The sequence below is a fragment of the Oncorhynchus keta genome, chromosome 35 (assembly GCF_023373465.1).
Source record: "Oncorhynchus keta strain PuntledgeMale-10-30-2019 chromosome 35, Oket_V2, whole genome shotgun sequence".
Classification (NCBI taxonomy): Eukaryota; Metazoa; Chordata; class Actinopteri; order Salmoniformes; family Salmonidae; genus Oncorhynchus; species Oncorhynchus keta.
Genome location: NC_068455.1, coordinates 62,796,915 through 62,824,895, shown reverse-complemented (window position 1 = coordinate 62,824,895; position 27,981 = coordinate 62,796,915). Strand labels below are relative to the sequence as shown.

Below are 27,981 nucleotides of genomic sequence, written 5' to 3'. Positions count from 1 at the left end.
GCTAGAAAGTGTGTTAATAATTCTCTATAAAAATCCATTTCCATATACAAGAGAAAAAACAAATGTCTTTGGATTTCAGTCTATTACACATTTATTCTCAAATACAGAAACAAAAGTGACAATAATAAAATCAAACCAAAAAAATGACACCCCAATGTGACACTGCTATACTTTTGAAACTATTGACTTCATTTAGCACCTTTATGGTTCGGTTATACATCCTCATCTCTTGTGGACAGATATCTGAATTTTGTTCTGGGTTCACTCGTACAAAATGGACGCTTATGTGCGTCAGTAACATACAAAATATGAGGAGGATCACAGTTATTTAAAGAGAGAAAACTCATGATTCAATCCCAAAAGTACCGTTTTGGTGTAACCTCTTCTTCCTCCAAGTACCATTTCCTATACCACATAGTCCAAGACAGCGTTACAATACATGGCACCCATTCTTGTCATTTGAGGTATCTATCCTCTGAATACTAGACAGAAGTTGGCCTGTATCTTAACATGACCTATTCTGTACGATTGCATTTAAAACTAATTGGCACACAAATTCATACAAAATGGGATACTTTACTTAACTTCCCACCATGTTCATAAATCAATGAAAACATGATACATTTCACCTTCTCAAATGTCTTCTTCCCTATAGAAAATAAGAGCAAGTGGCGCCCTCTACTGTTCTAGTCCTCAGGACACTTGGCGACGACTCTTCATTTGGCCCGTTAATATGTTACTTCGGTCAATTCAATGAAAGACCACTACTGTTCCTTACACCCAGCCAATCAGTCAGTCAGTCCCAGGTAGGAAAAACAAACACGATGCTAAAAGGGAAATCAGTTAGAAAACACACAACAGCTTCACAGATGGTGTGAGAGGCAGAACTAAACCAATATACATGCTTGAAGTCAAACAAGAGTTGCGGCTTATCTGATATGGAGTCCAGCAACATGTTTTGGAGTCATAAGATATGTGGAACGTTGTGGGGGGAGTTGCTGCTCCTAGATCTGACCTCTTGATTGCAGGTCTGTCCAGCTAAACGGTTTGGAGGGAAAACAACGAGACTTGAAAACATGCCAGTATATTTAAGAGGGAAGCCAGACGTTATGCATTTCACGTCTTTTACGTTACTGTGCCAAAAATCCTGTGACTCACTGTTGAACCCAGTTTTTACCAGACTAGAAATGAACGACACCAATCTACTAGGGCCTAATCAGACCACAAGTTAATTACCACCAGACAAGAACAGTCTGTCATCCAGAGAGTGGAATACTCATAGACCTCACACGAATGGTCACTCACCTCACAAGCACACAAACACACACACAATCAGACTACATGACATCCACAAAGAACTCGCTGGGGTTGCCCATTGCTAGGTGGAAGGACTGGCGCGAGGCGGTCAGCTCAGGGGGCACAGAGCCCAGGTCACGGGTTGGGGGGGCCCCGGGTGGTCCTCCAGGGACAGCGGAGGGGCCCATGCCTGGGTGCATGGGGACCGAGGGATGGTGCTGGTGGAGGTGTCCCATGTTTGGGTGTCCCATGTGTGGGTGTTGGGGCACCATCATCACCATCATAGGGTTGTAGGGCATGGGCATCCCAGGCGGGTAGGGCGACATGTGGGGGGGCATGCGGTGATGATGCGAGCGCTGTGATGTGTGGCTATGTTCGCTGGGTGTGGCTGAGCCGTGGCCACGCCTCAGGCTGCTGCGGACAGAGTATTCCGATTCGCTGCCACTGCCCGAGCCCTCCCCTTCCCCTCCAGAGGGGGACTTTTCTCCACCTGCTCCCCCCCCCACCACCGTGCTGCCAGGACCTCCCTTAATTCCCCGCCGCCTCTCGCCACCCTCACTCTTTGTAGACCCACTGCTCCGACTCCCTGGGGGGACAGGAACAGGTCAGAACTGGTTAGAATGGGTCAGGAGAGTATAGAACATGTCGCTGCCAGCTCTCATACATGTCGCTGTCAGCTCTCAACGCAGTCGCAATTTGGAAATTAGCCACCAAATGTGACACCCTCCCCGACCCTCTTTCCCTACCTCCCCTCTCGCTGTCTCTCTTTACGTCCCCTCGCTCTGTCTATCCCTCCCTCCCTCCCCTCTCGCTCTGTCTCTCTTTACGTCCCCTCGCTCTGTCTATCCCTCCCTCCCGACCCGCTTTCCCTACCTCCCCTCTAGCTCTGTCTCTCTTTACGTCCCCTCGCTCTGTCAATCCCTCCCTCCCGACCCTCTTTCCCCATCTCCCCTCTCGCTGTCTCCCTTTACCTCCCCTTTCGCTCTGTCGATCCCTCCCTCCCCTCTCGCTCTGTCTCTATTTACCTCCCCTCGCTCTGTCGATCCCTCCCTCCCCTTAGGGCTTACCTTCGCTGTGCTGGCTGGCCGTGCCCGTGCTGCCTGGGGCGAAACTGTAACTGGACAGCTCGTGGTAGGGTGGGGGTTGACTGGAGTAAGGGTGGGGGTGGGGATACTGGAAGGAGGGGAAGGAGTGCAGCAGGGGCCAGGGCGTGACCCCCGGGAGGGGCAGGGGGGCCAGGGTGTCTTGGTCAGAGGCCCCACTGGAGCCGTCGTTGTCGTTCAGGGACAGGTTGGCCATGTCTTGGAGGGAAAGAGGGGGTAGGGGAGAGAGAGAAGAAGGAGGGAGGAAGAAGAGAGGGAGGGGAGAAAAGGAGGTCAAGTTAAACTGGTTATACAACTCGTTTGGCCAAAGGGTTTGAATGAGCTCTAATTGTAGGTACATCTACTGAGGAGATACTGTACACTTCACCGAATATTCCTGGACAGTGATTATTATTGTATTATTTGGCTCTCTGCTGGATTTGAAATCAAAATGTTTCATATGAAACCACCTTTTATTTTGAGGGGATTTTCATACACCTCTTTTACTGTTTAGAAATGAAAGCATTTTATGTATCTAGCCCCCCGTTTGAAGAAATCATAAGTGTTTGGACAAATTCACTTGTAGTGTATTAAAGTAGTCAAACAGTATTTGGTCCCATATTCTTAGCACGCAATGACTACATCAAGCTTGTGACTAAAAACATTGGATGCATTTGCAGTTTGTTTTGCCCTATAGTTACCGAATGGTGACTGGAGTCATTTTCCTTCGAAGCGAGTAGATCAATGGATTCTCGACTTGGGGGGGACTAGATAAATAAAATGCTTTCACTTCTAAAACTGGAATGAAAACACCCTCAAATAAAGTGACATTCTGTACTCTTTCTCATAATGTTCCATTTTAGCTGCACTGCCCAAACACATACGGATGGGAGTGTATAAACATCAACCTTTACACAAATAAAACACATTTTTCTAAATAAAATCAAAGGAATTAAAAAACTGTTCCTCCCCCCCATAAGTACTCACAGTTCTCGCAGTCGCTGAAGTCTCCGAAGATGTAGTAACACTGCTCTGAGAAGGTGATCTTGTTGACCGTGTGGCGGATGAAGCCGGCCTTCAGCAGATTGCTGGCGTACTTCCGGGCCTCGCGGCGGTCCTGGTAGCCCTCGATGTGGTGGTAAAGCCACTCCACCACGTCAGAACCTGGTCACACACACAGGGATGAAAAAAAAGGAAAAAAACAGGAGATGTGTTCCATCAGTTCGACCCCCCCATCCACAGCATCACTACTGGCCCTGTGTTCACACTCTCTCACCCAGGAAGGCGTTGGGGATGGTGATCTTGAGCCACATCCTGTCTCTGACCTCCAGGCCAGACTCCGGGGACGCCATGGCCTTAGCCACCGACGCCATGTCAGAGTGGAGGGACAGGTTGAAGTCATCAAAACCTGGAGAGACAGAGGAGAAGGGGTAAGAGGAAAAAAAGGAGAGAGAGAGAGACGAGGAGAGAGAAATAAAGACATGATTTTTAAAAAAAGGGTGGGGGGGTTGTAGGGAGGGAAAGAGGTGGAGAGAGAAAGGGAGGGATGAAAACAGAGGGAGGTAGACAGCCATCATTGACCACATAAAACAATGAAGACCAGAAGAGCAAGACAGATGTGGCTGGTGCTTCCTGTGCCATGGCAGAGTTTAAAACGCCTGGCACACGAAAAAGGGATGGATATACCACAATAAAAAAATATATAGAGGGAGGAGGGCAGAGACGAGAGATACAGAGAAGACAAACAGATGAAGTGAGAGACAGCAGACGGGGGTCAAGGGGAGAGAGGGAAAGAGTGAATGGAGGAGTTGAACGGAGCATGAGCGCAGGTAAAGTTGAAAAGAGAGAATGCTAAAATAGAAAGACTGAAAGAGAAAAAGAGGGGTACTGACGTTCTGTCTCAGTGACGGAGGAGGAAGAGGTGACGGTGCTGAGAGCGGAGCTGGCGGTGTAGGGGGGGTAGGCCCCCGTCAGGGCCACCGAGTGGTTCACCCACACTGCTGGGTCAATTGGCCGGATTGGCTCATCTACAGAGAGAGGGGCAAAATGTCTAATTTATTAATTTGAAACATCATTTATTTGACTTTTCAGAGATTCATGTATTGATGGCTCCACCATATAAAGACCAAGTTGACTAATCTGTCTTCCATCCATCTCTACGGTAGAGACGAGACGTCCAGCTTACTACTCACTGCGAGGGAGTGTGAAGTAACCCTGAGGTGACGGGTCCCAGCACTTTGCCACGGTCAGGATGATGGGTCTGAGAGAGAGAGACAGGTCATCAGCATCGTCATCACATGTCAACAGACCAGACATTTCACACTGAGAACAACTGGTTGGGATTTTCAATGAGAACGTATTAATGTCAGCCACGGACCCCGGTTTGTGTACGATCTCCCTCAGCACACGCACAGCGTCATCGTTGCTCATGTTCTCAAAGTTGATGTCGTTCACCTTGATGAGAAAGGCAGAGTCAGTAAACATCAATGGTTTAATCTTAAATCAGGAACAAATGGCACCAGTAGTATCACGGCTATCTAGGGTCATCCTGTAGTCCCCCGGGCGGCCCCGCACCTGTAGCAGCATGTCCCCGGGTTCGATGCGTCCGTCTGCTGCCACCGCCCCTCCCTTCATTATGGAGCCGATGTAGATGCCCCCGTCGCCCCTCTCGTTGCTCTGCCCGACGATACTGATACCCAGGAAGTTGTACTTCTCTACAGGGGGGCAAAGGCGACGAAGAGATTGGGCTTTGTCCCAAAAGGCACCCTATTCCCTAAATGGTGCACTATTTTGGACCAGGACCCATAGGGAGGTCAACAGGGCAGAAATGTGAGAGAGGGGTGGATTTCTATAGCCTGGTCGCTGCACCCGCGAGACCAGGCTGGTTTCACCAGGCTAGGATTTCTCCGCCATTTCAAGAAAGAGTTTTTTTTACAAAACAGATGGGGCAGAGTCCTGGTTAGGTAGATGTTAGGTTCGAGGTATAAAATAACATGAAGAAGCATGACAGTCAAAGAGAAGGTCAGAGAAACAGATGGAAGAGGTAAAAACAACTGACAGAGAGACAGAAGGGAACAGTGATGTTACTGACCCATGTTGAGTGTAACGGTGATGATGTTCAGAGACATGGTGGAGTCTGTCACACTGCTGAACGACGACGCCTGGGACAAGACATGGGGGGGAAAAGTAAAACTACAATAGATTCCAACGCAGAATGGGCAATTTCTGACATGCAATGTTTCAAGTAAAATAAAAAAATAAAAACAGTATATAAGTATATACTATAAATACATATATGTGTGTGTGTATGTATTTATGCATATATGTATATATGTATATATGTGTGTATGTATGCATGTATGTATGTATATATATAGAAATATATATGTAATATACATATAAAGAAGTATACATATATAGAAATACATATATAGAAGTATACATATATACACAGAAATATACACACACACACACATATATATGTGTGTCTATACACACATACGCATTACCCTTTCTAGCCTCGGGGGGCGCTGTTTCCTGCGTCTGCGGTGGCGTTTGAGCAGCCTGGAAGCCGTGCTCTGCTCCGTGGAGCCGCTGAATCGGCTGATGGTGTCGTCCTCCTCAGAGTCACAGAAGCTGGTGGTGTCCAGCTCGCTGCTCATCACAGTAGTAGCACTCTCATAGCCCGCTAGGTGGCGCTCCATGCCACTCTGGCCGTTCATCCTCGGCCCTGAGGCACCGCAGAGAGATGAGGGTGAGGGGAGAGGGCGAGAGAAAGAGAGGCTTTACTATGGCTCTCATGTTTAGTAATGTTGTCAATGTCAATTGTTTTTACAGCTAGAACAAGGGTTGTGTTCAGTAGGCCCAAAATGGGAGAAAACATTTTGAAAACGGGAAGCCTGACATTGGCTAATTAGAAACGCTCATTGTCATTGTCCATTTTTTACTACGTGTGCCCTACTGAACACAACCCAGTGCAGTTTCATCATGTGACAGAGTGTGTGCTGTGCAGAGTGCTCACCACGCTGCTCCGTGGCCTCCCTGTGTCTGGGTCGCTCTCTCCTAAAGGACACCACAGACTCTGTTTCCGACTGGTCATCCAGGTTCTCCACACTGTCTGCTGCATTGGGACTGGATAGGGAGAGGGTAGAAGTGGGGAAAACATAGAATTACTTTGTCCATTCTACTCATTCTAATTCTATGGGTGAGAGATGGTATTGTATGTCGGCTCTGTTACATAAATTACCTAATAAATCACAAATAGCAGCACACACAACCTCTAATCAAATAGGCTACAAGCCAGATCATATTAGGACCGGAGGACAGGTAGCTAGCATACAATGGTGTAGGGTGTCCACTCACTCTGCCAGGGTGGATGAAAACACGCTTTGGTGGTGAAGTCACTTCCTTATGTTATAAAACAGATTTGACCAAGACAAATATGATTCTTTATGTTCTGAATCGTTCAGTGGGGACTTTCTAACATATCATAACAATGATATCCAATAAGTCGGATTTCGTAACCTAATACATCCGATAATACGCACCGAGCTCTGTTGACGGAAGCGCCGCTTTCTCACAGTGACGTTTTGAGGACTTAACATTTTGTGGTGGTCGTCTGCAAAGTTGTTTCAGCAGGTCGCAAAAAGCTAAATTAACACGAGCTGAATTCAATGTAAAATGCTTTGTAAATAAAATGTTCGGTGCTCCGTAGACATTTCACTGACAAGATTTCTCACAAAAACAAGCGCAACTCATTAATGAAAAGCTTATACTGAAATATGAAAATACGTCATGTCTCAAAATCGATATGTCCTCCGGATTCAAAAAGAAAAATGAGTTCAAAAGGCGAGACTGTCAGTTCTCACACAGCATCCAGACTTGCTGACACTATGCCAGCAGCATACCACCCTGCATACCACTGCTGGCTTGCTTCTGAAGCTAAGCAGGGTTGGTCCTGGTCAGTTCCTGGATGGGAGACCAGATGCTGCTGGAAGTGGTGTTGGAAGGCCAGTAGGAGGCACTCTTTGCTCGGGTCTAAAAAAAATATCCCAGTGCCCTGTGTAGGGTGCTGTCTTTCAGATGGCACGTTAAATGGGTGTTCTGACTCTCTGAGGTCATTAAACTGGTGTCCTGGCTAAATTCCCAATCTGGCCCTCAAAACCATCAGGGTCACCTAATAATCCCCAGTTTACAATTGGCTCATTCATCCCCCTCCTCTACCCTGTAACTATTCCCCAGGTTGTTGCTGCAAATGAGAACGTGTTCCCAGTCAACTTACCTGGTAAAATAACAGACAAAATATGCTATTTTCCCGATCTTTTTCTCTGGCCATTGAAATATTCACCTTAAACATTCTACAAGGGTTAAAACTCCAATAGCTTTTGAACGGATTATGATCAACGTGAGTTTTGACCATTGGTTTCCTTAGAGGAGTATCTATACAATTAACATATTATCTTACCAATTGGTTAAAAGATGCATTTCTGATTGGACACCCTACAATGTGTATGACTAGGAAGCAATGGATCAGGCCTAGTAGACTGGTACTGTATATCACAACTGGGTTCAAACAGTATTTTAAATGTACATTTTCAATAACAGTGCTAGATGGGTGGGTTTGTACTTTTGGGGCCATTCCATTGGTCCCATTGTGCCAGGCATACTGCATCTAGTGCAGCTAATGATTTTAAACACTATTTGGACCCAGGTTTGCTGTGTATAATGATATTCTAGACAGGTGCTTAAGAGTCAATGGGCGGCACAGGCTATGATCACGTTGAAATGGGCAGTTGAATTTAATAGTAGGTAACATGATGGCTGGAGTAGAATACACTAGATACAGTGTAAGAGATGCAGCACAGTGAGACTAGGATACTGTGATTCGTGTGATTGTGGAAGAGGGTGTCTGTGTGTAAGTACTGGAATGATGGGGGTCTGGAGTCACCGATGCCCCCGGTCCTCTCAACAGGTGGGGGTGGGAGGGGAGGAGGAGGGGGTGAGGGCAGGGACCGGACTTCTGCTGGGGGCGGAGGAAGGACAGGTGATACCAGCTCTGCTGCTGCTGGGGTGTCTGATGATACCAACTGAGGAGGAGAGGAGAATAGTGGAGAGATGGATAGAGGGACAAGGAGTTGAAAGTGGATGAGTGAGGATGGAAAAAAAGGAGGACGAGGGAAAAAGTGGAGGAATTACGTAAGAAGCAGAGGAGAGTATACGAGACAGGGGGAAATAGGTTGAAGAGAGGGAGAGAAGAAAATATAGGGTTAAAAGAAAGGGATAGGGAGGGAGAAAATAAATATGGGGGTAAGAGATGTCAATTGCTTTGACACAAACATCCTTACTCCATTCAGAGGAAAATCTCAGGTGCCAACAGACACTAACCTGACACTTAGCCTGTCTCCCTCCATTATATCCCCAGAGTGCTTGAGAGAACGAAAACAGACACACACCACAGTCCTCCACGGATGGTTGCAAGGTAAAAGGAAATACCAATGCAATTTGGCCCCATCAATAGCACTGGTGTTCTATTACCTACTTTCTACAGACCTAGGGGGGTTAATGCTAACAAACATGCCAACTACCTTAACAATCAGCACAGATTCTGGATTTCTATACATTTCTGTTGTATGAAAAGGAGGGACTTAGCATTGAACAAACTACATGCAATCAAATGTTCTGTCTTGAACTTGACCTTGAGAACCGGTTTGTGGTTTTGATTTAATATCCCTGCCCCAAGTGACAGAGAACAAATTTGCCCCCCTTTCTTTAAAAACTTTCCTCCGTCTCCTCTAATTGCTGTTTGACTATAGAGCACTCGTGCCTCTGGGACCATCCTATCACGTGTCCATCCTTATGGTCTCCTCTATTTGGCCAACCCTTTCAATCCCTCTCCCTTCTTCCTTGTCCTCCTCCTCCTCCTTATGCACTTAGCAGATGCATTCCTCCCCAACCCCCCTTTATCCGGGACGAGTCCCAATGTTTTGTCTGGAGGACTCAAAGTAATAAACCTTGTTTAGGGTAGGGTAATCATAAGCGGGGAAATCTGAGGATGTAAGAAATCCTTTGTTTCTTCAGTGTTACGATCACAGATAGTGGGTTCTTGTAATGGTTCAACTAGTAAAGCAAGGCCATAGCTACAGAGGTCGTTAAAGAAAAATCGGCCATGTTGGCACCAAGAGTTCCATGACAATAACATTCTAATTGGCATTCTTAGAGCTGCTAGGACCATTTCAGCCATATTGTTTCGACTTGGGAACGGGACTTTTACAACTCGGTCCTGGAAAAATAGTTTCAAGCGATTCAGGAATTCCCCCCCTTTGGCTCCCCTTCTCCTGCTGGTCTTTTACGGGTCCAAGATTATGGTGTACAGTCTACCTCTCCCAACTCTGTTCTTACCCATGACACCACACGGCCGTTAAAGCACGGGAGCTTAGCACTTTCATCCGAGATCTCTTCCTTCACCACCCTGAAGACAGACAGAGGAAACAGAACAGAGGAGTTCGATGCGGTTTTGATTAGACCAAGAGTAACAAACACAGGAGACAAATACACACTAAACTCATTTTTGAAATTTGACCTTTATTTAACTATGGCAAGTTAGTTAAGAACAAACTCTTATTTTCAACGACGGCCTAGGAACAGTGGGTTAACTGCCTTGGTCAGGGGCAGAACGACAGATTTGTACCTTGTCAGCTCGGGGATTTGAACTTGCAACTTTTTGGTTACTAGTCCAACACGCTCCTCATACACAGGAGACAGATGCAAAGAGCAACATGAGGACACTGCTGTGTTATTGCTTGTTTTCCAATGACTCACCATCATTACCCAAACCACAATGGAGATAGATAAACACACACACCAAACTCCCTACAACTAAAACTCATGGACCAGCCATTGTTTCTCAAGACTTCTATAACTTCAGACCCTTCTTTCCCTCTGCATCCACCTCTTCACTCTGATTGGACAGGTAGCATCTGCTGTATAATTTATCTCCGTCTGTCCAGCTACCATGTTATTACCGCAGTACTTAGGACCTGGGCTGGACACGAGTACTGTGTCGAGGAGACACTTAACTGACTGCCCAGACTAGGATCAGGTCCATCGTGAACTACTGGGCATCCCATCTATGAGAAGCTCGCCAAACAATTCGAAAGTAGCCTACATGCAATTTCCACATTAAACTGTCAAACAAATCTCAGAAGTATCAGACAAGCATGCTCCCAGCTAATCAACACAACATATTCTCACCCCTGGTTAGCCACTATTGGCTAAAAGAAAGCTCAAATCTAACAGTCTCTGCCAATTAATTTTCAGCAATATTTCCCCAGCCTGTCAGTGTGGTGCACAGGTTTGTCTATCACTCAGTCTGTAGCCAGTTGATGCAATAGGCCTAGCCATCTTGTGGGTTGACAGTAATACTTTCCCCAAAGCCTTCTCTATTAAATGTTAACTCAAAAGCAGGCTTACCTGGCAGAAGTATATCATAAGTATATTATTTATATCTATTATTTGTTGTTTGAAAACTTTGACATGAAATGAGCATTAGTCAGTACAGAACAGTCGCTAGAAGGGCACATTCCTCACCTGCAAGATGTGCAATTAAAAAAAAGGGTCAGATGTGCAATTAAAGGGGAATTACACACAAAAAAACTACATTTGTTTGTTTTCATTTAAAATGTATTTATATATGATTTAAGCATTGACATGGACTCAGAACATCACATTTCCTTGTTTCTCTATGAACTATTGTAATTTTGCGAGTGTAAACCAAAAACTCTAAAAACAAGAAAAAGTAAACACAATTCGTAAAATATCTAACAGAATTGGGGGAGGGGGGTCTGATTTTATAGGGACCTCTAGAGTTTAACCATTATTTTACCAGGTACAGTATATTGACCGAAAACTGCACTCAGGACCCGGGGAAGGAGTTGCAGGGGAGAGAAGAAGAAAAGGTGCGCACTTGAAAGCTATAAATAAAAGTGTAGCTCACGACATTGTTTTTTTTAAAGCAGCTCTCATGCTCTAAAAGGTTGGAGACCCCTGCAATAGCCTATGTAAATCTACTGTCCCCCATAGTATAAAAATGTACCTATTCTACTGGTCAGCTTGTCGAGAAAGAAAAAGCCTATTCCAAAACAGACTCGGGGACAATCGACCCCAAATTCATACAACCAGTAGGCCAAGGCAACATAAAAACAAAACACTTTAAAAAGCAATGAGTCTCGTGCAACAGATCAGGACATTTAGCTTAAAAATGTTGAGAAACTATTACTTCTTCACATTATAAGCACAGCAATGCGCACCAGGCAGTAGGCTACTCGCAAATGTTCGTTCCACAATGCAATTAGCGGTAAAACGTTATCAAAAGGCCACCACACATGCTAGCGGTTTCATGTGAGAAATTAAAATAGACATTCGATATTTGGAAAGAGAGGAGATCTAATAGGCTACTTTGAATCAAGGTAAGACAGAAGATGTTTTCAAACATTCAGGTTTCAAACAATTAAGTATGTTTTCAAAATGCATAATGCCTCCAACTCATGTCAAAGTGGTGCGATGCACTGATGAAGCCTGCCTTCTGTTGCTTTGGAAGTGCTGCAGCAGCAACATGTCTTGCACTGTCTGACAGATTTTCCACTCAAAGGCTCTGTATGTTTGTTGTACGCGTGTGATGATACACTACCAGTCAAAAGTTTGGAAACACCTACTCATTCCAGGGTTTTTCTTTATTTGTAGTAGGAATGATTAAGAATATGGACATATAAATATATGGATGAGCATCTAATGCAGCACTCCATCACTCTCCTTAGTCAAATAGCCTTTACACAGCCTGGAGGTGTGTTTTGTGTCATTGTGTTGTTGAAAAACAAATGATAGTCCCACTGAGCGCAAACCAGATGGGTTGGCGTATCACTGCAGAATGCTGTGGTAGCCATGCTGGTTATGTGTGCCTTGCACTCTAAATAAAATAGAGTGTCACCATCACACCACCTCCTCCATGCTTCACGGTGGGAACCACACATGGAGACCATCCGTTCACCTACTCGGAGTCTCACAAAGACACGGCGGTTGGAACCAAATATCTCAAATTTGGACTCATCAGACTAAAGGACAAATTTCCACCGGTCTAATGCCCATTTCTCGTGTTTCTTGGCCCAAGCAAATCTATTCTTCTTATTGGTTTCCTTTAGTAGTGGTTTCTTTGAAGGAATTCGACCATGAAGGCCTGATTCACAGTCTCCTCTGAACACTTGATGTTGAGATGTGTCTGTTACTTGAACTCTGTGAAGCACGTATTTGGCTGCAATTTCTGAGGGTGGTAACTCTAATGAACTTATCCTCTGCAGCAGAGGTAACTCCAGATTTTCCTTTCCTGTGGCGTTCCTCATGAGAGCCAGTTTCATCATAGCGCTTGATGGTTTTTGCGACTGCACTACAAGAAACTTAAAGCCATGATGGACTGTCATTTCTCTTTGCTTATTTGAGTTGTTCTTGCCATAATATGGACTTTGCCCTATTTGGTTAAAGACCATCTTCTGTATACCACCCGTACCTGTCCCCCCTACCTTGTCACAACACAACTGATTGGCTCAAACGCATTAAGAAGGAAAGAAATTCCACAAATTAACAAGGCACACCTGTTAATTGAAATGCATTCCAGGTGACTACCTCATGAAGCTGGTTGAGAGAATGCCAAGCATGTGCAAAGCTGTCAAGGCAAAGGGTGGCTACTTTAAAGAGTCTTAAAATATAAAATACATTTTCACGTCTTCTATTATTCTAAAATGTAGAAAATAATAAATCAAGCAAAACCCCTTAAATGAGTAGGTATCCAAACTCTTGACTGGTACTGCACATAACGACTATACTGAACAACTCGCCAATTTAATTCCACATAATTATGCAAATTAACCTAGACAGATTAGCATGGCCAGCCAAATGTATTTGCATCAATGTATAAGCTAAAAAGCGTTATTTCGCAAATGTTTTTTTTTTTTTCTTCCTTTCCCGGACAATGAGCCTGCACCAATTTTCTTTGCTGGCTTTTCCATTTTCTATGGCCAAAAGCTGGCTATTACCAGCTAATGGAAACCCAGAGATTGTGTATGCGTGCATATGGATGTCGGTGCGTTGCAACATTTTGTGTGTGGTACGGTCTGCTAGGCTCACTTTGGGGTTTTGTAAGCAGCGGTTGCGGGTTGGCTTTGTGGGTGAGTGGTAGCACAGGGCCAGATTGTTGTGGGTGAGTGGTAGCACAGGGCCAGATTGTTGTGGGTGAGTGGTAGCACAGGGCCAGATTGTTGTGGGCACTGGGGAGGCATTGTCACCGGCAGGAGGCTGGCCTTGTGTGAGCATACTTGGTTTAGTCCCTCTCACATACTCTCTCACTCTTAACCTCCTCTTGGTACCTCTTTCTCCCTCCTACCATATTTTTCCTACCCTGCTCTCTCTTTCTCTCAGTCTCTGAATAATTTTGGTTGCTCACTCTTCTTTGTCACTCTGTGAGGACTAGGGTTGCACATGTTTTGCAATGGATATATTCACAATATCATATGGAGACAGAAACATAAAACATTTTACCTTATTTAAAAAAAATATATATATATTTAACCTTTATTTTAACCAGGTAGGCTAGTTGAGAACAAGTTCTCATTTACAACCTGCGACCTGGCTAAGATAGAGCAAAGCAGTGTGACAGACAACACAGTTACACATGGAATAAACTATAAACAAGCCAATGACACAGTAGGATAAAAAAATAAAAAAATTAAGTCTATATACAGTGTGCGCAAAAGGCATGAGGAGGTAGGCAATAAATAGGCCATAGGAGCAAATAATTACAATTTAGTAGATTAACACTGGAGTGAAAAATGAGCAAGTAGAAACTAGTGTGCAAAAGAGCAGAAAAGTAAATAAAATAAAAACAGTATGGGGATGAGGTAGGTAGATTGGGTGGGCTATTTACAGATGTACTATGTACAGCTGCAGCGATCGGTTCGCTGCTCAGATAGTTGATGTTTAAAGTTGGTGAGGGAAATAAGTCTCCCAACTTCAGTGATTTTTGCAATTCGTTCCAGTCACTGGCAGCAGAGAACTGAAAGGAAAGGCGGCCAAAGGAGGTGTTGGCTTTGGAGATGATCAGTGAGATATACCTGCTGGAACGTGAGCTACGGGTGGGTGTTGTTATCGTGACCAGTGAACTGAGAAGGCGGAGCTTTACCTAGCATAGACTTATAGAGGACCTGGAGCCAGTGGGTCAGGCGACGAATATGAGGCGAGGGCCAGCCAACGAGAGCATACAGGTCGCAGTGGTGGGTAGAATATGGGGCTTTGGTGACAAAACGGATTGCACTGTGATCGACTGCATCCAATTTGCTGAGTAGAGTGTTGGAGGCTATTTTGTAAATGACGTCGCCGAAGTCTAGGATCGGTAGGATAGTCCGTTTTACGAGGGTGTTTGGCAGCATGAGTGAAGGATGCTTTGTTGCGAAATAGGAAGTCGATTCTAGATTTAATTTTGTATTGGAGACTCTTAATGTGAGTCTGGAAGGAGAGTTTACAGTCTATCCAGACACCTAGGTATTTGTAGATGTCCACATATTCTAACTCAGAACCTTCCAGAGTAGTGATGCTGGAAGGGCGGGCAGGTGCTGGTAGCGATCGGTTGAAGAGCATGCATTTGGTTTTACATGTATCTAAGAGCAGTTGGAGGCCACAGAAGGAGAGTTGAATGGCATTGAAGCTCATCTGGAGGTGAATTAACACTTCAGTTAGCAGGCTCAAGCAAGCTAAAAACCCACATGATATCAAAAACTAACTAGCAGCAATTGTTAGAAATTATTTAAAACACTTTGCTGTAGCCAACTATTTACTAGTTTAAAAAATCATGTCATAAAATATATTAACCCCACCTAGTATTGTAATCAAAACTTACCAGATAGCATGTAGTCCTTAGCTCAGACAGTGTAGTAGTGTGGGCTTAATAGCATCTCATTAGTGTGCAAGATCTTGAGAATCAGCTGTACTGTACATGTGATGGAAGAATGCACTGTGCATGCAGAGGGTTGTAATTCCATTTAAATTGTGGATAGTTTAACCTAATATGCCACAAGACCTAGCATTGCCTTGTGTTTCCCACAAAAAAGGTTCACTGTTATAAGCTAACTTTTTTTGATGAATTTAAACAAAATTCCCCAAATTCCCGGGGTTAACTTCCCATGGAACATTTCCAGAAATTCACTGGAAAGTTTCCAACCCTTTGCAACCCTAGTGAGGACGGACTCAAATTGCATCCAGAAAGGGACAGACCGATGCAACATTCTACCCAACAGAGTAATTGTCCGCATACCTCACTATTACAAACAAATTATCTCCCCTCAAGCTATTTCACCAACGCACAAAAAAAAGCCTCAAAACACAAACATCGCAAATATCCCCTCATAGCCATTACTCCTTGGCCGCACATCCCAAACAAATAAACTTTTTTCTCCCGTCTACTAATGTCTCGCACATCACACCCAAAACCACCATCCACTTCCCCCACCCCTCCTGTCCATCTCTCGAGCCTCTCTTCATGTTGACTCTGCCGCAGCCAGACCCCCAGCAAATGGCCCCTCTCCAACCCTAGGTTCTCCTGGTCTGCTCCACTCCATGCTGCTGGCTCTGCCCCGAATGACACACAGCCTGTCTGACAGCTGGCTCGCACTCTCGGAAATGAAAACGCACAAGGAACAGGCAAAACACACACACTGATGCTTTAGTTACTTTGCTGAGGCCACAGGATGAAGGAACAGGCCCTGAGAAAAATAGCTCAGTTTTGATTGGGTAGCTGACTTCTGAGCAGAGTTTTAATGTAGCCTACTTGTAACAGACTTTGAGGTTGGTTTCCAAATGTTGCGGTGGAAGTATGGTCAGACAACTCAGTAGACGCAGGAGAACTTGATTGTTTTAGCACCCGTTTTTATAATATAAGTTGGTGTTTTGTGGTGTTCTTTGTTTGTGTGAGTAAGTTTACATTTCATTGTAGCTTACAAAACGCAAGCGGTTTGACTGCAATTAATGTGTTTAACAGAAGCCCTCGGTCTCATCAGGCAAACATGCATTCCATTCAACCTAGGGTAGGGCACAACTGACAAACAGCCACCAAAGAAAGATTGACAGTCACAGCTCTTCCAGTCTGGAGGATTTAAATGGGAGAAAGTAAGGAGAGGAAAAAAGTATGTCTAAAGTAGAGGTCGACCGATTAATTAGGGCCGATTTCATAATCGGTAATCTGCATTTTTTGGGTGCTGATTATGGTCGATTACATTGCAAACTACGAGGAGAGTGCGTGGCAGGCTGACCTGGCACGAGTACAGCAAGGGACCAAGGTAAGTTGCTACATGCATAAAACATATTTTTTTTAAAACAATCCATCTTAACATAATCACTAGTTAACTACACATGGTTGATGATATCACTAGTTTAACTAGCTTGTCCTGTGTTGCATATAATCAATGCAGTGCCTGTTAATCTATCATCAAATCATAGCTTACTTTGCCAAACGTGTGATGATTTAACAAAAGTACATTCGCGAAAAAGCACAATCGTTGCACCAATGAACATAACCATAAAGATCAATGCCTTTCTTAAAATCAATACACAGAAGTATATTTTTCTAAGCCTGCATATTTCGTTAAAAGAAACTCATGTTAGCAGGCAATATTAACTAGGGAAAATTGGCCAAAACTGCTGCATATACCCGGACTCTGCGTGCAATGAACGCAAGAGACTTGGCACAATTGCCCTAGTTAATATTGCCTGCTAGCACAAATCTCTTTAAACTAAATATGCAGGTTTAAAAAATATATATATATTTCTGTGTATTGATTATAAGAAAGGCATTGATTTTTATGGTTAGGTACATTCGTGCACCGATTGTGCTTTTGTTAAATCATCACGCGTTTGATGAAGTAGGCTGTGATTCGATGATAAATTAACAGGCACCGCATTGATTATATGCAACGCAGGACAAGCTAGTTAACCTAGTAATATCAACAACCATGTGTAGTTAACTAGTGATTATGTGAAGATCGATAGTTTTTTTCATAAGATAAGTTTAATGCTACTAGCTAGCAACTTACCTTGGCTCCTTGCTGCACAAGCGTAACAGGTGGTCAGCCTGCCACGCAGTGACGCTTGGCATTCAGGCACAAAAGTTCATCTTGGTTTCATCAGACCAGAGAATCTTTTTGTCAAACTCCAAGAGGGCTGTCATTTGCCTTTTACTTAGAGGCGGCTTACGTCTGGCCATTCTACCAAAAATGCCTGATTGCTGGAGTGCTGCAAAGATGGTTGTCCTTCTGGAAGGTTCTCCCATCTCCACAGAAGACCTCTGGAGTGTGATCATCGGGTGCTCCCTGACCACCTCCCTGACCAAAGCCTTTCTCCCCGATCGCTCAGTTTGGCCGAGCCGCCAGCTCTAGGAAGAGTCTTGGTGGTTCCAAACTTCTTCCATTTAAGACTGATGGCGGCCACTATGTTCTTGGGGAGTTCAATGCTGCAGAAATGTTTTGGTACCCTTCCCCAGATCTGTTCCTCGACACAATCCTTTCTGAGCTCTACAGACCATTCCTTTGAACTCATGGCTTGGTTTTTGCTCTGACATGCAACTGTGGGACCTTATATAGACAGGTGTGTGCCTTTCCAAATGACATCCAATCAATTGAATTTACCCCAGGTGGACTACAATTAAGTTGTAGAAACATCTCAAAGATGACCAATGGAAACAGTATACACCTGATCTCAATTTCAAATCTCATAGCAAAGGGTTTGAATACTTAGATAAATAAGGCATTTCTGTTTTTAGTTGATTAATTGTTCAGCAGTCTTACTGCTTGGGGGTAGAAGATGTTAAGGAGCCTTTTGGACCTAGACGTGTCTCTCCGGTACTGCTTGCCATGCGGTAGCAGAGAGAACAGTCTATGACTTAGGTGACTGGAGTCTTTGACAATTTACAGAAGCCTATAGCTTGGGTCTCCAAATTCCATCCAAGCAAAGTATGAGGGCACACGAAAATTCTGAATAATGGCACAGCTATTTATATTAGAGATCGACTGATTGAAAAATCACAACGCCGATACCGATTATTGGACGACATAAAAAGCCGAAACTGATTCAAATCGGCCAATTTTTATTTATTTATAATAATGACAATTACAACAATACTGAATGAACACTTATTTTAACTTAATATAATACATCAATAAAATATATTTAGCCTCAAATAAATAATGAAACATGTTCAATTTGGTTTAAATAATGCAAAAACAGTGTTGGAGAAGTAAAAGTGCAATATGTGCCTTGTAAAAAACTAACGTTTAAGTTCCTTGTTCTCATGTTCTGAGCATATGAAAGCTGGTGGTTCCTTTTAACATGAGTCTTCAATATTCCCAGGTAAGAAGTTTTAGGTTGTAGTTATAGGAATTATAGGACTATTTCCCTCTTTACCATTTGTATTTCATATACCTTTGACTATTGGATGTTCTTATAGGCACTTTAGTATTGCCAGTGTAACAGTATAGCTTCCGTCCCTCTCGTCGCCCCTACCTGAGCTCGAACCAGGAACACATCGAAAACAGCCACACTCGAAGCATCGTTATCTATTGCTCCACAAATGCTGTGGCCCTTGCAAAGCAAGGGGAAAAACTACTTCAAGGTCTGATAAACGAAAAAAATAGCGTCTTATAACCGTAACGTCATTTTTTTAAATTAAAAAAGTTGACGATAAACTTTCACAAAACACTTCAAAATACTTTTGTAATGCAACTTTAGGTATTATTAAACGTTAATAAGCGATCAAATTGATCACGAGGCGAAGTATATTCTTTAGCTGTCCGTCTGGAAATAATGTCCAGGTAATTCTCAACCAAAATATCCGGTCGGAGACCAGAAGAAATGCGTTGCCTTGCGTCTGTTTGACCAAGAAACAAAGCCTAGGCAAATGACAAGACTCTAGACAACGTGTGGAAGCTGTAGGTATTGCAACCTCAGCCCCATTAAATGTGGTTCACCTTTATCAATGGATTCAAGTCGCGCATGGATACATTTTCCCATTTTCAGTGATCAGATTTTCCTGCGCTTTTCGATGAAACGCACGTTCTGTTATAGTCACAGCCGTGATTTAACCAGTTTTAGAAACGTCTGAGTGTTTTCTATCCACACATACTAATCATATGCATATACTATATTCCTGGCATGAGTAGCAGGGCGCTGAAATGTTGCGCGATTTTTAACAGAATGTTCGAAAAAGTAGGGGGTAGGATTAACAGGTTAAATCATCACCCGTTTGGAGAAGTAGGCTGAGATTCGATGAGAAATTTACAGACACTGCATCGATTATATGCAACGCAGGACACGCTACATAACCTAGTAATATCATCAACCATGTGTAGTTAACTTGTTATTATGTCAGGGTTGATTGTTTTTTATAAGTTAAGTTTAATACTAGCTAGCAACTTACCTTGGCTTCTTGCTGCACTCGTGTAACAGGTAGTCAGCCTGCCACACAGGCTCCTCGTGGAGTGCAATGTAAGGCAGGTGGTTAGAGCGTTGGACTAGTAACCGGAAGGTTGCAAGATCGGATCCCCGAGCTGACAAGGTAAAAATCTGTCATTCTGCCCCTGAATAAGGCAGTTAACCTTCTGTTCCTAGGCCGTCATTGAAAATAAGAATGTGTTCTTAACTGACTTGCCTAGTTAAATAAAAGGTAAAAAAAAATACAAAAAAATGACACGTAAAACAAATCGGACACAATCGGTGTCCAGAAATGCAGAAATGCAGATTTAGATTGTTATGAAAACTTGAAATCGGACCTAATTAATCAGCCATTCCGATTAATCGGTCGACCTCTAATTTATATCCTATTTCACTGTGGAAAAGGGGGCCGCAATACATGTCGATATGATTTTCAGTTTGCTTCCATTTGGCTGGTTTCACATTCATCTCCTGTGATCATAAGGAAAAAGCATTTAAATCATGGAAAACAATTGCTATGTGCATTTACAATACACATTTAACTAGCTCTTATCAATAGCTCTGACCAATTTATAAATTACAGCGCATGGAGAAAGCTGTTATTTTTTAATCTGAAAAAAGTAGACGCTTTTTCCACTTGGAACGGACAGGTTTGCTGATCTTATGGTTTGCTCAAGCGTAAAATTGGTGGAAGTATAAGGAAATTAGGGGCGGCAGGGTAGCCTCGTGGTTAGAGCGTTGGACTAGTAACTGGAAGGTTGCAAGTTCAAATCCCCGAGCTGACAAGGTACAAATCTGTCGTTCTGCCCCTGAACAGGCAGTTAACCCACTGTTCCTAGGCCGTCATTGAAAATAAAAATTTGTTCTTAACTGACTTGCCTAGTAAAATAAAGGTAAAAAAAAATAATAATAATTAAGTCAAGGTCAGAATATGTCATCTGTAAACACACCTTTAGTCGAGCTCTACCTCAAACAAAGTAGGCGAATAGCATGTTATTTTCATACTTAAGTTCAAAGTGACAATACATGGAGAGAAAAGCGCATTCAAATGGAATTACATTCCATTTACAGTTGCTTAACTTGGGTTGGAATAGGGTCCCAAGAGCAGAGCAGGCATGGGCTTAGGGGTGGAATATACATTGCCGTGTGTAATGTAGCCTAGTTTTATTTACACCATCCCAGCAGCTATCTTAGAAATATAACTTTACTCTGTTTCTGAGCATGCACTTTGTAGCCTATAGCACAAATCGATATATAGCCTAGTAACCAACTCAAACACTGAGAAATATTGCCATTACAAATTACATGACCCTCCCCTGGACTAGAATAAAAATAAAAAAAATACTAAACCCTTCCCTTGACTGAAAAAGCATGACCCTCCTCCATTTTCCTCCAGGTACCAATTATGTACATTTCTATCAATCTCTAAGTGTAAAGGCGCTCTTAGCTATGAGAAGGGGATGTATAGCGAGAGAGGCCTAATTAAATGGTTCCCATTCTGCGCGCAGTCAGTCAACCCCCCCACATCCCCTCCCTTTTCGATAGGCGAAAGTCACTCACGCACGTTCGTAACGTTAAGGCACATTTGGGGACATTCATTGGATCCCATTTGCGATTATAGAGCTCATGCTGGGTTGGTTGGTTTTATCCTTTATCATAATTTGCCTGAAACCCACAACCCGACACTCGCACAATCATTAATCACTAACGTTAGCGCTCACTCACCCAAAGTCCTGGTCCATAGACTTGAAGAAGAATTTATAGTTGGGCTTGTTCAAGACCTGTTTAAAATCCAACAAAGTGATACTTTCGGCAGGAATCGGAATCTTCACCAAATACGGGGTCTCCTCCTCGTCGATGTGGTATATTATTTTGGTTTCCGCCATTTCTCCAAACTCTTTTTTTCAGCTGTCCCACAAAAACTATGGAAGAGAAAGCTAACAGGCTAACGGGAAAAGGGGGTGAGGTGAAATGCTCTTACAACGCTAGCCAGTAAATTTGCACTGGCCAGAACTAACAAAAAAAGTACAAAATTATACTTATACCACGTGCATATCCCCTTAGTTTCTATATCCCAAAGATACAATATATCATTATCCTACGACCAAAGAATTAAAAACCAAGCACACCCTACCTTCACACTGTCGGCCACCCACAACTTTTCCCCCAACAAAAACATACGGAGGGAAGGGGGACTCTAAAAACGTTTCTCTCGACTGTTGCAAGCCAACGCGGCGTATGACGTCGTGTATGCTCCCTTTACGTTTTTGCTCAACGTGCCCTCGTCCCCCTGTAGAAATATTCCGGAGATTTTATTCCACAATACATTTTCCACATTAGTCATAATTCATAGTCATTGTGTAGCCTAAATGATGTTACACACACACACACACACACACACACACACACACACACACACACACACACACACACACACACGCACAGGGAGAGAGAGTCAAAATATGAAACACATGAAAATATTTTAATAAATAGCCAATACAATCAAAGGTCAAATAGAGGCTGCTTATATTTGTCCTGTTTCACACATGTACTAGTGGGTAACCTGTACAAGTGCTTGGTGTGAAATTCCACTCCCCCTGAGACACCCTCAGAGAGTGGGGTCAAGGCCAGGGATCAGACATTATTGCGCAACCCTGTAGCAATTAGGGTTAAGTGCCTTGCTCAAGGGCAGATCGGTAGACATGTCTCCTATTCGGATCAGGGATTCGAAACAAGCAAGCTGTTGAATGGCCCAACTCTCAAACCACTAGGCTTCCTGGCGCCCCAATGTAATAGGCGCTCCTAGATTAGACCACTAGAGGGAACTCTAAATCAGTGCATAGCGGAAAAACTCAGAACTGTATATATAATTTTCTCAACACCAATTAACAGAGCTGTATGCATCAACCTTTTATATATTTTAAAGATATGTAATTTACAGTTTAATTGAAGTTAACAGGATGTTTCAAGGCTACGTTTGATGTAGGCCCGTAGTTCAGTCTAGATCTTAGGCCATATTCAAATATGTTGACAATACACCCTTCCTTCCTTCCTTGAGTAAGGGGGAAGGAAACAAAGAAAGACAAAAGGAAGGAAGGCTGCATGTAAAAGTATTGGAACAGGCCCCTCGGTTCCTTCTCCCCTCAATTGCGGAAAAACCTGGGCCCAAACACCAGTCCCACCACGCAGGTCATCATAAACAACACCCAGAATACCACGGCCAAAGTCCTCCTGTGGTGCTGCAGCACCTGCACCTCACCCACCAGGCCCACACCTCCACCGTGGGGCCTATCGCTTGGGTGCATCTGCTCCACCCTTAGGCTCACTGTGGGCAGGATGATGAAGCGGGCGTCCCTGCTGGTATCCAGGGAGAGGACCACCCTCTGGGTGACGGTGGCCAAGTGGGCAGCCATCGACACGGGTGTGCAGAAATCCATGGGGGGTAGTTGAGCCAGGATGCGGGAATTGCAGGGCAGGGTGAGGGGGTCGCCGGTCTCCAGCAGGGTGGGGTGGCGGCAGAGGGGGCAGAAAATGGCAGGGCTGCGAGGGCTCTGGGGATCCACGGGTTCAGCTGGATACGGGGACAGCTGGATTCTCTGGAGGCACTCGGTGCAGAAGACATGGAGGCATTCCAGCATGCGAGGACACTTGCCACATTGGTTGTACTCGTGGTAGCAGATGGGACACTCCACCTCTGTGGACTCACCCGGCTCAGAGCCGAGTGCTGCTGCTTCTGCTGCTGCTTGGCCCCCCTGGAAGTGCACTGGTTCTGGAGGCTCAGCCATCGTGAGGGAAAGGGAGAGATGGAAGTGGGGATGGGAGTTGTGGGGGGGGGGGGTTCAGGGTCAGACTGCGTTTGGGATGGTCAGATGTTCTTTGCTATGTCTGCAGAACCTGGAGGAAGATATGATATAATAAATATTGATTATATTCTGATACAGTATTACAGTTCAAGTGTTTTTGGCTATTGTAACCTAACCTGTCAGTATGTGTGTAACAGAGGGAATGGGCCTAGGCCTATATGGGGTTAAAATAGTCCATCTTAAACCTGGTCCTTGGGGTTTTCTGTTCTGTTTCCTCTTGGTTTATGACGAGATTCCTAAGCCCTTGAATCACTAGCTTCAGTTAATTACCAAATGAAGAAGAGATGTAAAGCCTGCCCCCTAGGCCCTAGCAGTGGGGAGCAGAGGAAATGGAAAGCCTGACTGCAGGATCCACAATCAGACTGATATCCCTTTCATACTAAGATGTTCTTCCGCCAACTTTCCCATGCTGCCAACTTTTTTCCACCATTTCCATGTATCTGAAAGCTATTGCCGGTATCAAAGCCAAAACTTGTATTGCTGCCTAATGATCTAGTATCATTTCGTTAAACTTCTGCCTACGGCTTAGCATGAAACTTAGCCGTAATGCTGAGGCGGCATTGGCCTAAATGTAATCCCCCAAAGTAATTATTTATTATGAGAGGGCCATAAACAATAACTAGAAATGTTGCATACTCCAAGAAAGGTTAAAGTCTCACTTTTCTAGTCGTTTTTAAAAATAAATTGCTGAGGTGTATTCACTTGAAAACACAAGCTCAAGTACACAGCACAAATATGATAAAAATATGAAATATTTGATATGGTGTATTTTCTATTCAACATAACTGTATGAATACCGCTTGAAATGATTTACATACTTCCTAAATATAGTATAATCAGATTATAACATTTCACCTTCCTTATATCCGTAAAATACATATTTGTATGTTTAGTGTTAGAGAAAATGTGCATATTTTCTAAAGGTCTCTCTTGATCTGTACCAGTACAGATCCTTACTATTGTATATAGCCTTGCTATTGTTATTTTAATGGTGCTCTTTTAATTATTTTGTGCTTTTATTTATTTATTTTTTATTGTATTTGTCTTAAAACTTCATTTTTGGTTAAGGGCTTGTAAGTAAGCATTACACTGTAAGGTCTTACACCTGTTGTATTTGGCACATGTGACAAATAAAATTGGATTTGATCAGAACATCAGCCCCCATCACTGTGAAGGTCTCACAGGGCTATATCTTAGCTTCCTGAACTCATTAGAAACTTCCCTTTCATCTCATATAAATCTTGTCTATCTATGACAAACTATTTGTTTTTTTATCTATAAACTATTTTAGATGAATCGCTATAAATCGATCTCTGAATGTGCTACTGTGATGAAACCACTCTCTCCTACTGCACTATGATGTAAGGATTGCAGGCATGTGCACAAATCGATTTATAAGAGAAAATGTAAACAGGGGACTAAACAGGGGACTTTACACCTTAAGAGGTTTTAAACTCTTGATGGTTGCTAGGCAGCGCCTGTTAACCATCCCCCTGCCACTTCTCCCATAACCCACCACTAAGCATGAACTGTTTTCTTCACCACAACTGGATGGATCCATTAAGAATTACTGTGGGAATAAATATCACTTCATTATGGAAATATTGGCATAAAGTAGGAGGAATGCAATTGAAGGAATGCTATAAAATTGTTGCTTACTGAAACTCCCAAAGTCATCCAATCATTGTAATAAATGTCAAGCAATAGTCTAACCGCCTACGGTCAACTAGATTATAATTTCAGTTTGTGTGCAGCTTTCAGATTGGGACAGCGCCATCGCTCTGCTTTGAGACAAGCATGGGGACTCCTCTTGAGAAATGATAAATCAATGTAAGATTTGTTTTCACTGAAGCTCTGTTTGGATATTGGTTAGGCTACAATTAGGCTGGGAAAATTTTAGCTAAATTGAGGTGAGGGCTGCTCATGATCATCTTGTCTAGTTGGCTCATTTATTAGAACAGTTTGCCAGCATGTTATGTAGTTTAGTTTAGCAAGTGGATTATTTTGCTCTTCACTCACAGTCGCTTAGTAGCAGAGGACTACTCCCGACCAAAAGCACATGACTTCAATCAATGTGATTTTGTTTCACTGAATCTCTGTCTGTATATTTGGTTAATTGCTCTCTGGCTGTACAAGTGGAAATGGTAGCTCATTTATTCATTTGCTCTTCTATCACTGACCAGAAACATTTACCATGCAATAATGTAGCCCAAATCAAGTGTAAGGCTATTATTTTTGCTCAATTGAGTAAAGGCAGCTACAAAAGCCTGCGGTTGTGAAATATGAACAGGATACTCGCACGCTTTTGAAAATAGGATTGCACTTATTATTTTTCATTTTCCCCCCACATTTATTTATTTTTTTAAAAACGTGTTAACAACCCAATATTGTTAATCAACCAGGTTGTCACCTAAATAATTATAATATAATAGTAGTCTTACGTTTTTTAATGCCAATACTGTTTTCTATGCTTGTTTTCACTTAATACTTTGAGATACTGGTGTTATGTCAGATTTTATGAGGGTTGCCAGATTGGAGTAAAAATCTGTATTTGCCAGTAAAAAAAAAGAAGCATTTATTACAGGGCTGTGGGGGCAGATAAACATTCCCCTTTTTTTTATCTATGTGAAAGCAGTATAACAAGTAAAAGGTAGAGAAGTGGAGGTGGAAAAACAAAGGAGGACAGGAGCCGTGGATAGAAGTGATTACCGGGCCCTTACACTCTCTCTCTGTCCCTCTGTGTGTTGTTGTGTTTGAGCTCTTTCTCACTGTGGGCTAGTTAGAACGCTGATGCACTAACAACACCAACGCAACAATCATACAATGAATAGGAATGCCCTCAGGACTACTGGGTTTGTATAAAATTCCACTGATAGTTGACTAGTGAAATAGAGATTTGAATCAAGTAAACTGCCAAGGATCTCCTCCCAAAGTGTTGTTCCACTGTTGCATAATAGCACCAATGAACCACAATATGAAAATCAATTGTAATATACATGATGGAAAAGGGGTGTACTGTACTCATCTGATATTCCCTTAGGTGTCCATGTGTTTACCTCATAAAGATCAAACTGTACTTTCATAAACAGCAGCCTCTCCATTCACATGGGATAGAGCAAGGCAAGCGTACTCAACAGGGCAGTTGCCTAGCAATAGTGGTCTATTTTGTATTGGGCCCCAGGAGCAGAGATTGTAATGAACATGTTTCCATGGGATTGGTCTATCTGTACATGTCACACTTTTATTTGGTTCAATAATCTCAATACATATTCCAGACAAATTTGGTCAAGATTCACCCTGTGTAATTTGCTTGACAATAATGAATTACTTTCTCCAACTCCTTGACATCCACAGTCAGAAATGGTACACAGTGCAGCATTACAACAGAATGGCAAAAAGACATACTGCATGATGTCATAACTGCTATGATAGCTTGTATATTAATATATTGCCATACTTTATCTACTGTATGTAGTTCAGTTGATATGAAAACACCATGTGAGTTAAACTCACCGAGAATTCATAACCATGTAGTGTGTGGGAAGATAACAAACACTTACCGCTTCATACACTCGCTGTCACACACCTCTCAGATAAGGGTGAGCTTTGACGTTCCTCTCCACTACCAAAATTCTCACCGGACACACCATGGTTCTCATTTACAGTAAAAATTAACACACTTCGTTAATCTACCTCTCTACCTCTTATTTATACTGGCTCGCTCTCCCTCTCTCTGTTTTCTTTCACTCCATATCTCCTCTCCTCTCTTGCTTTACCCATGCCTTGACATCCTCTCCTCTCTCCTCCTGGAGCCAGGGTTGTCTCCTGGTTGCCCTGACATTAAGTGATCTCTAGGTTGTGGTGGTAACTTGTAACCAGGGACATGGAATAGAGGTAGAAGCCACCTCCTATAACCTTGACACTTCTCACTGTCCTCACAGTACGGTATTTTGTATGTACACTGTCTTTTTCAATGTCCAGGGTATTAAGAATGACAGTTGTGAGTCAAATTACTGTGGATATCATTCAAGTGTGGAATACATGTTGGAACATTGCTGTGGAGACTTGGTTCCATTCAGCCACAAGAGCACTAGTAAGGTCAGGCACTGATGTTGAGCGATTAGGCCTGACTTGCAGTTGGTGTTCCAATTCATCCCACGGGTGTTCAATGGGGTTGAGGTCAGGGCTCTATGCAGGCCAGTCAAGTTCTTCCACGCCGATCT

The 27,981-nt window shown here is 43.2% G+C and overlaps 2 protein-coding genes across 5 annotated transcripts; both read right to left on the bottom strand.

Annotated features, from left to right (window-relative positions):
* Positions 1–73: 73 nt before the first annotated feature.
* LOC118368787 (segment polarity protein dishevelled homolog DVL-2-like) lies at positions 74–22,167 on the bottom strand. 4 transcript variants are annotated; one of them, XM_035753201.1, is made up of 16 exons: positions 22,030–22,167; positions 21,621–21,817; positions 9,777–9,846; positions 8,301–8,464; positions 6,400–6,509; positions 5,888–6,108; positions 5,470–5,539; positions 4,953–5,092; positions 4,756–4,832; positions 4,571–4,638; positions 4,271–4,405; positions 3,655–3,786; positions 3,366–3,542; positions 2,364–2,597; positions 1,306–1,882; positions 74–1,038 (listed from the first exon to the last, which is right to left on the bottom strand). In XM_035753201.1, exons 2-15 carry the CDS (start codon positions 21,779–21,781, stop codon positions 1,338–1,340), a joined length of 2,304 nt encoding a protein of 767 aa, XP_035609094.1. In that variant the 5' UTR covers positions 21,782–21,817; positions 22,030–22,167; the 3' UTR covers positions 74–1,038; positions 1,306–1,337. The 4 variants fall into 4 exon arrangements, with proteins under 4 accessions (XP_035609094.1, XP_035609091.1, XP_035609093.1 ...); XM_035753198.1 differs by having other exon boundaries at positions 74–1,882; XM_035753200.2 differs by having other exon boundaries at positions 74–1,882; positions 21,621–21,840; positions 22,030–22,122.
* A 191-nt stretch (positions 22,168–22,358) lies between these two features.
* On the bottom strand, positions 22,359–27,606 carry LOC118368786 (uncharacterized). Its single transcript, XM_035753197.2, has 2 exons — positions 27,319–27,606; positions 22,359–23,789 (listed from the first exon to the last, which is right to left on the bottom strand). Exon 2 carries the CDS (start codon positions 23,678–23,680, stop codon positions 23,039–23,041), a length of 642 nt encoding a protein of 213 aa, XP_035609090.1. The 5' UTR covers positions 23,681–23,789; positions 27,319–27,606; the 3' UTR covers positions 22,359–23,038.
* Positions 27,607–27,981: the final 375 nt, after the last annotated feature.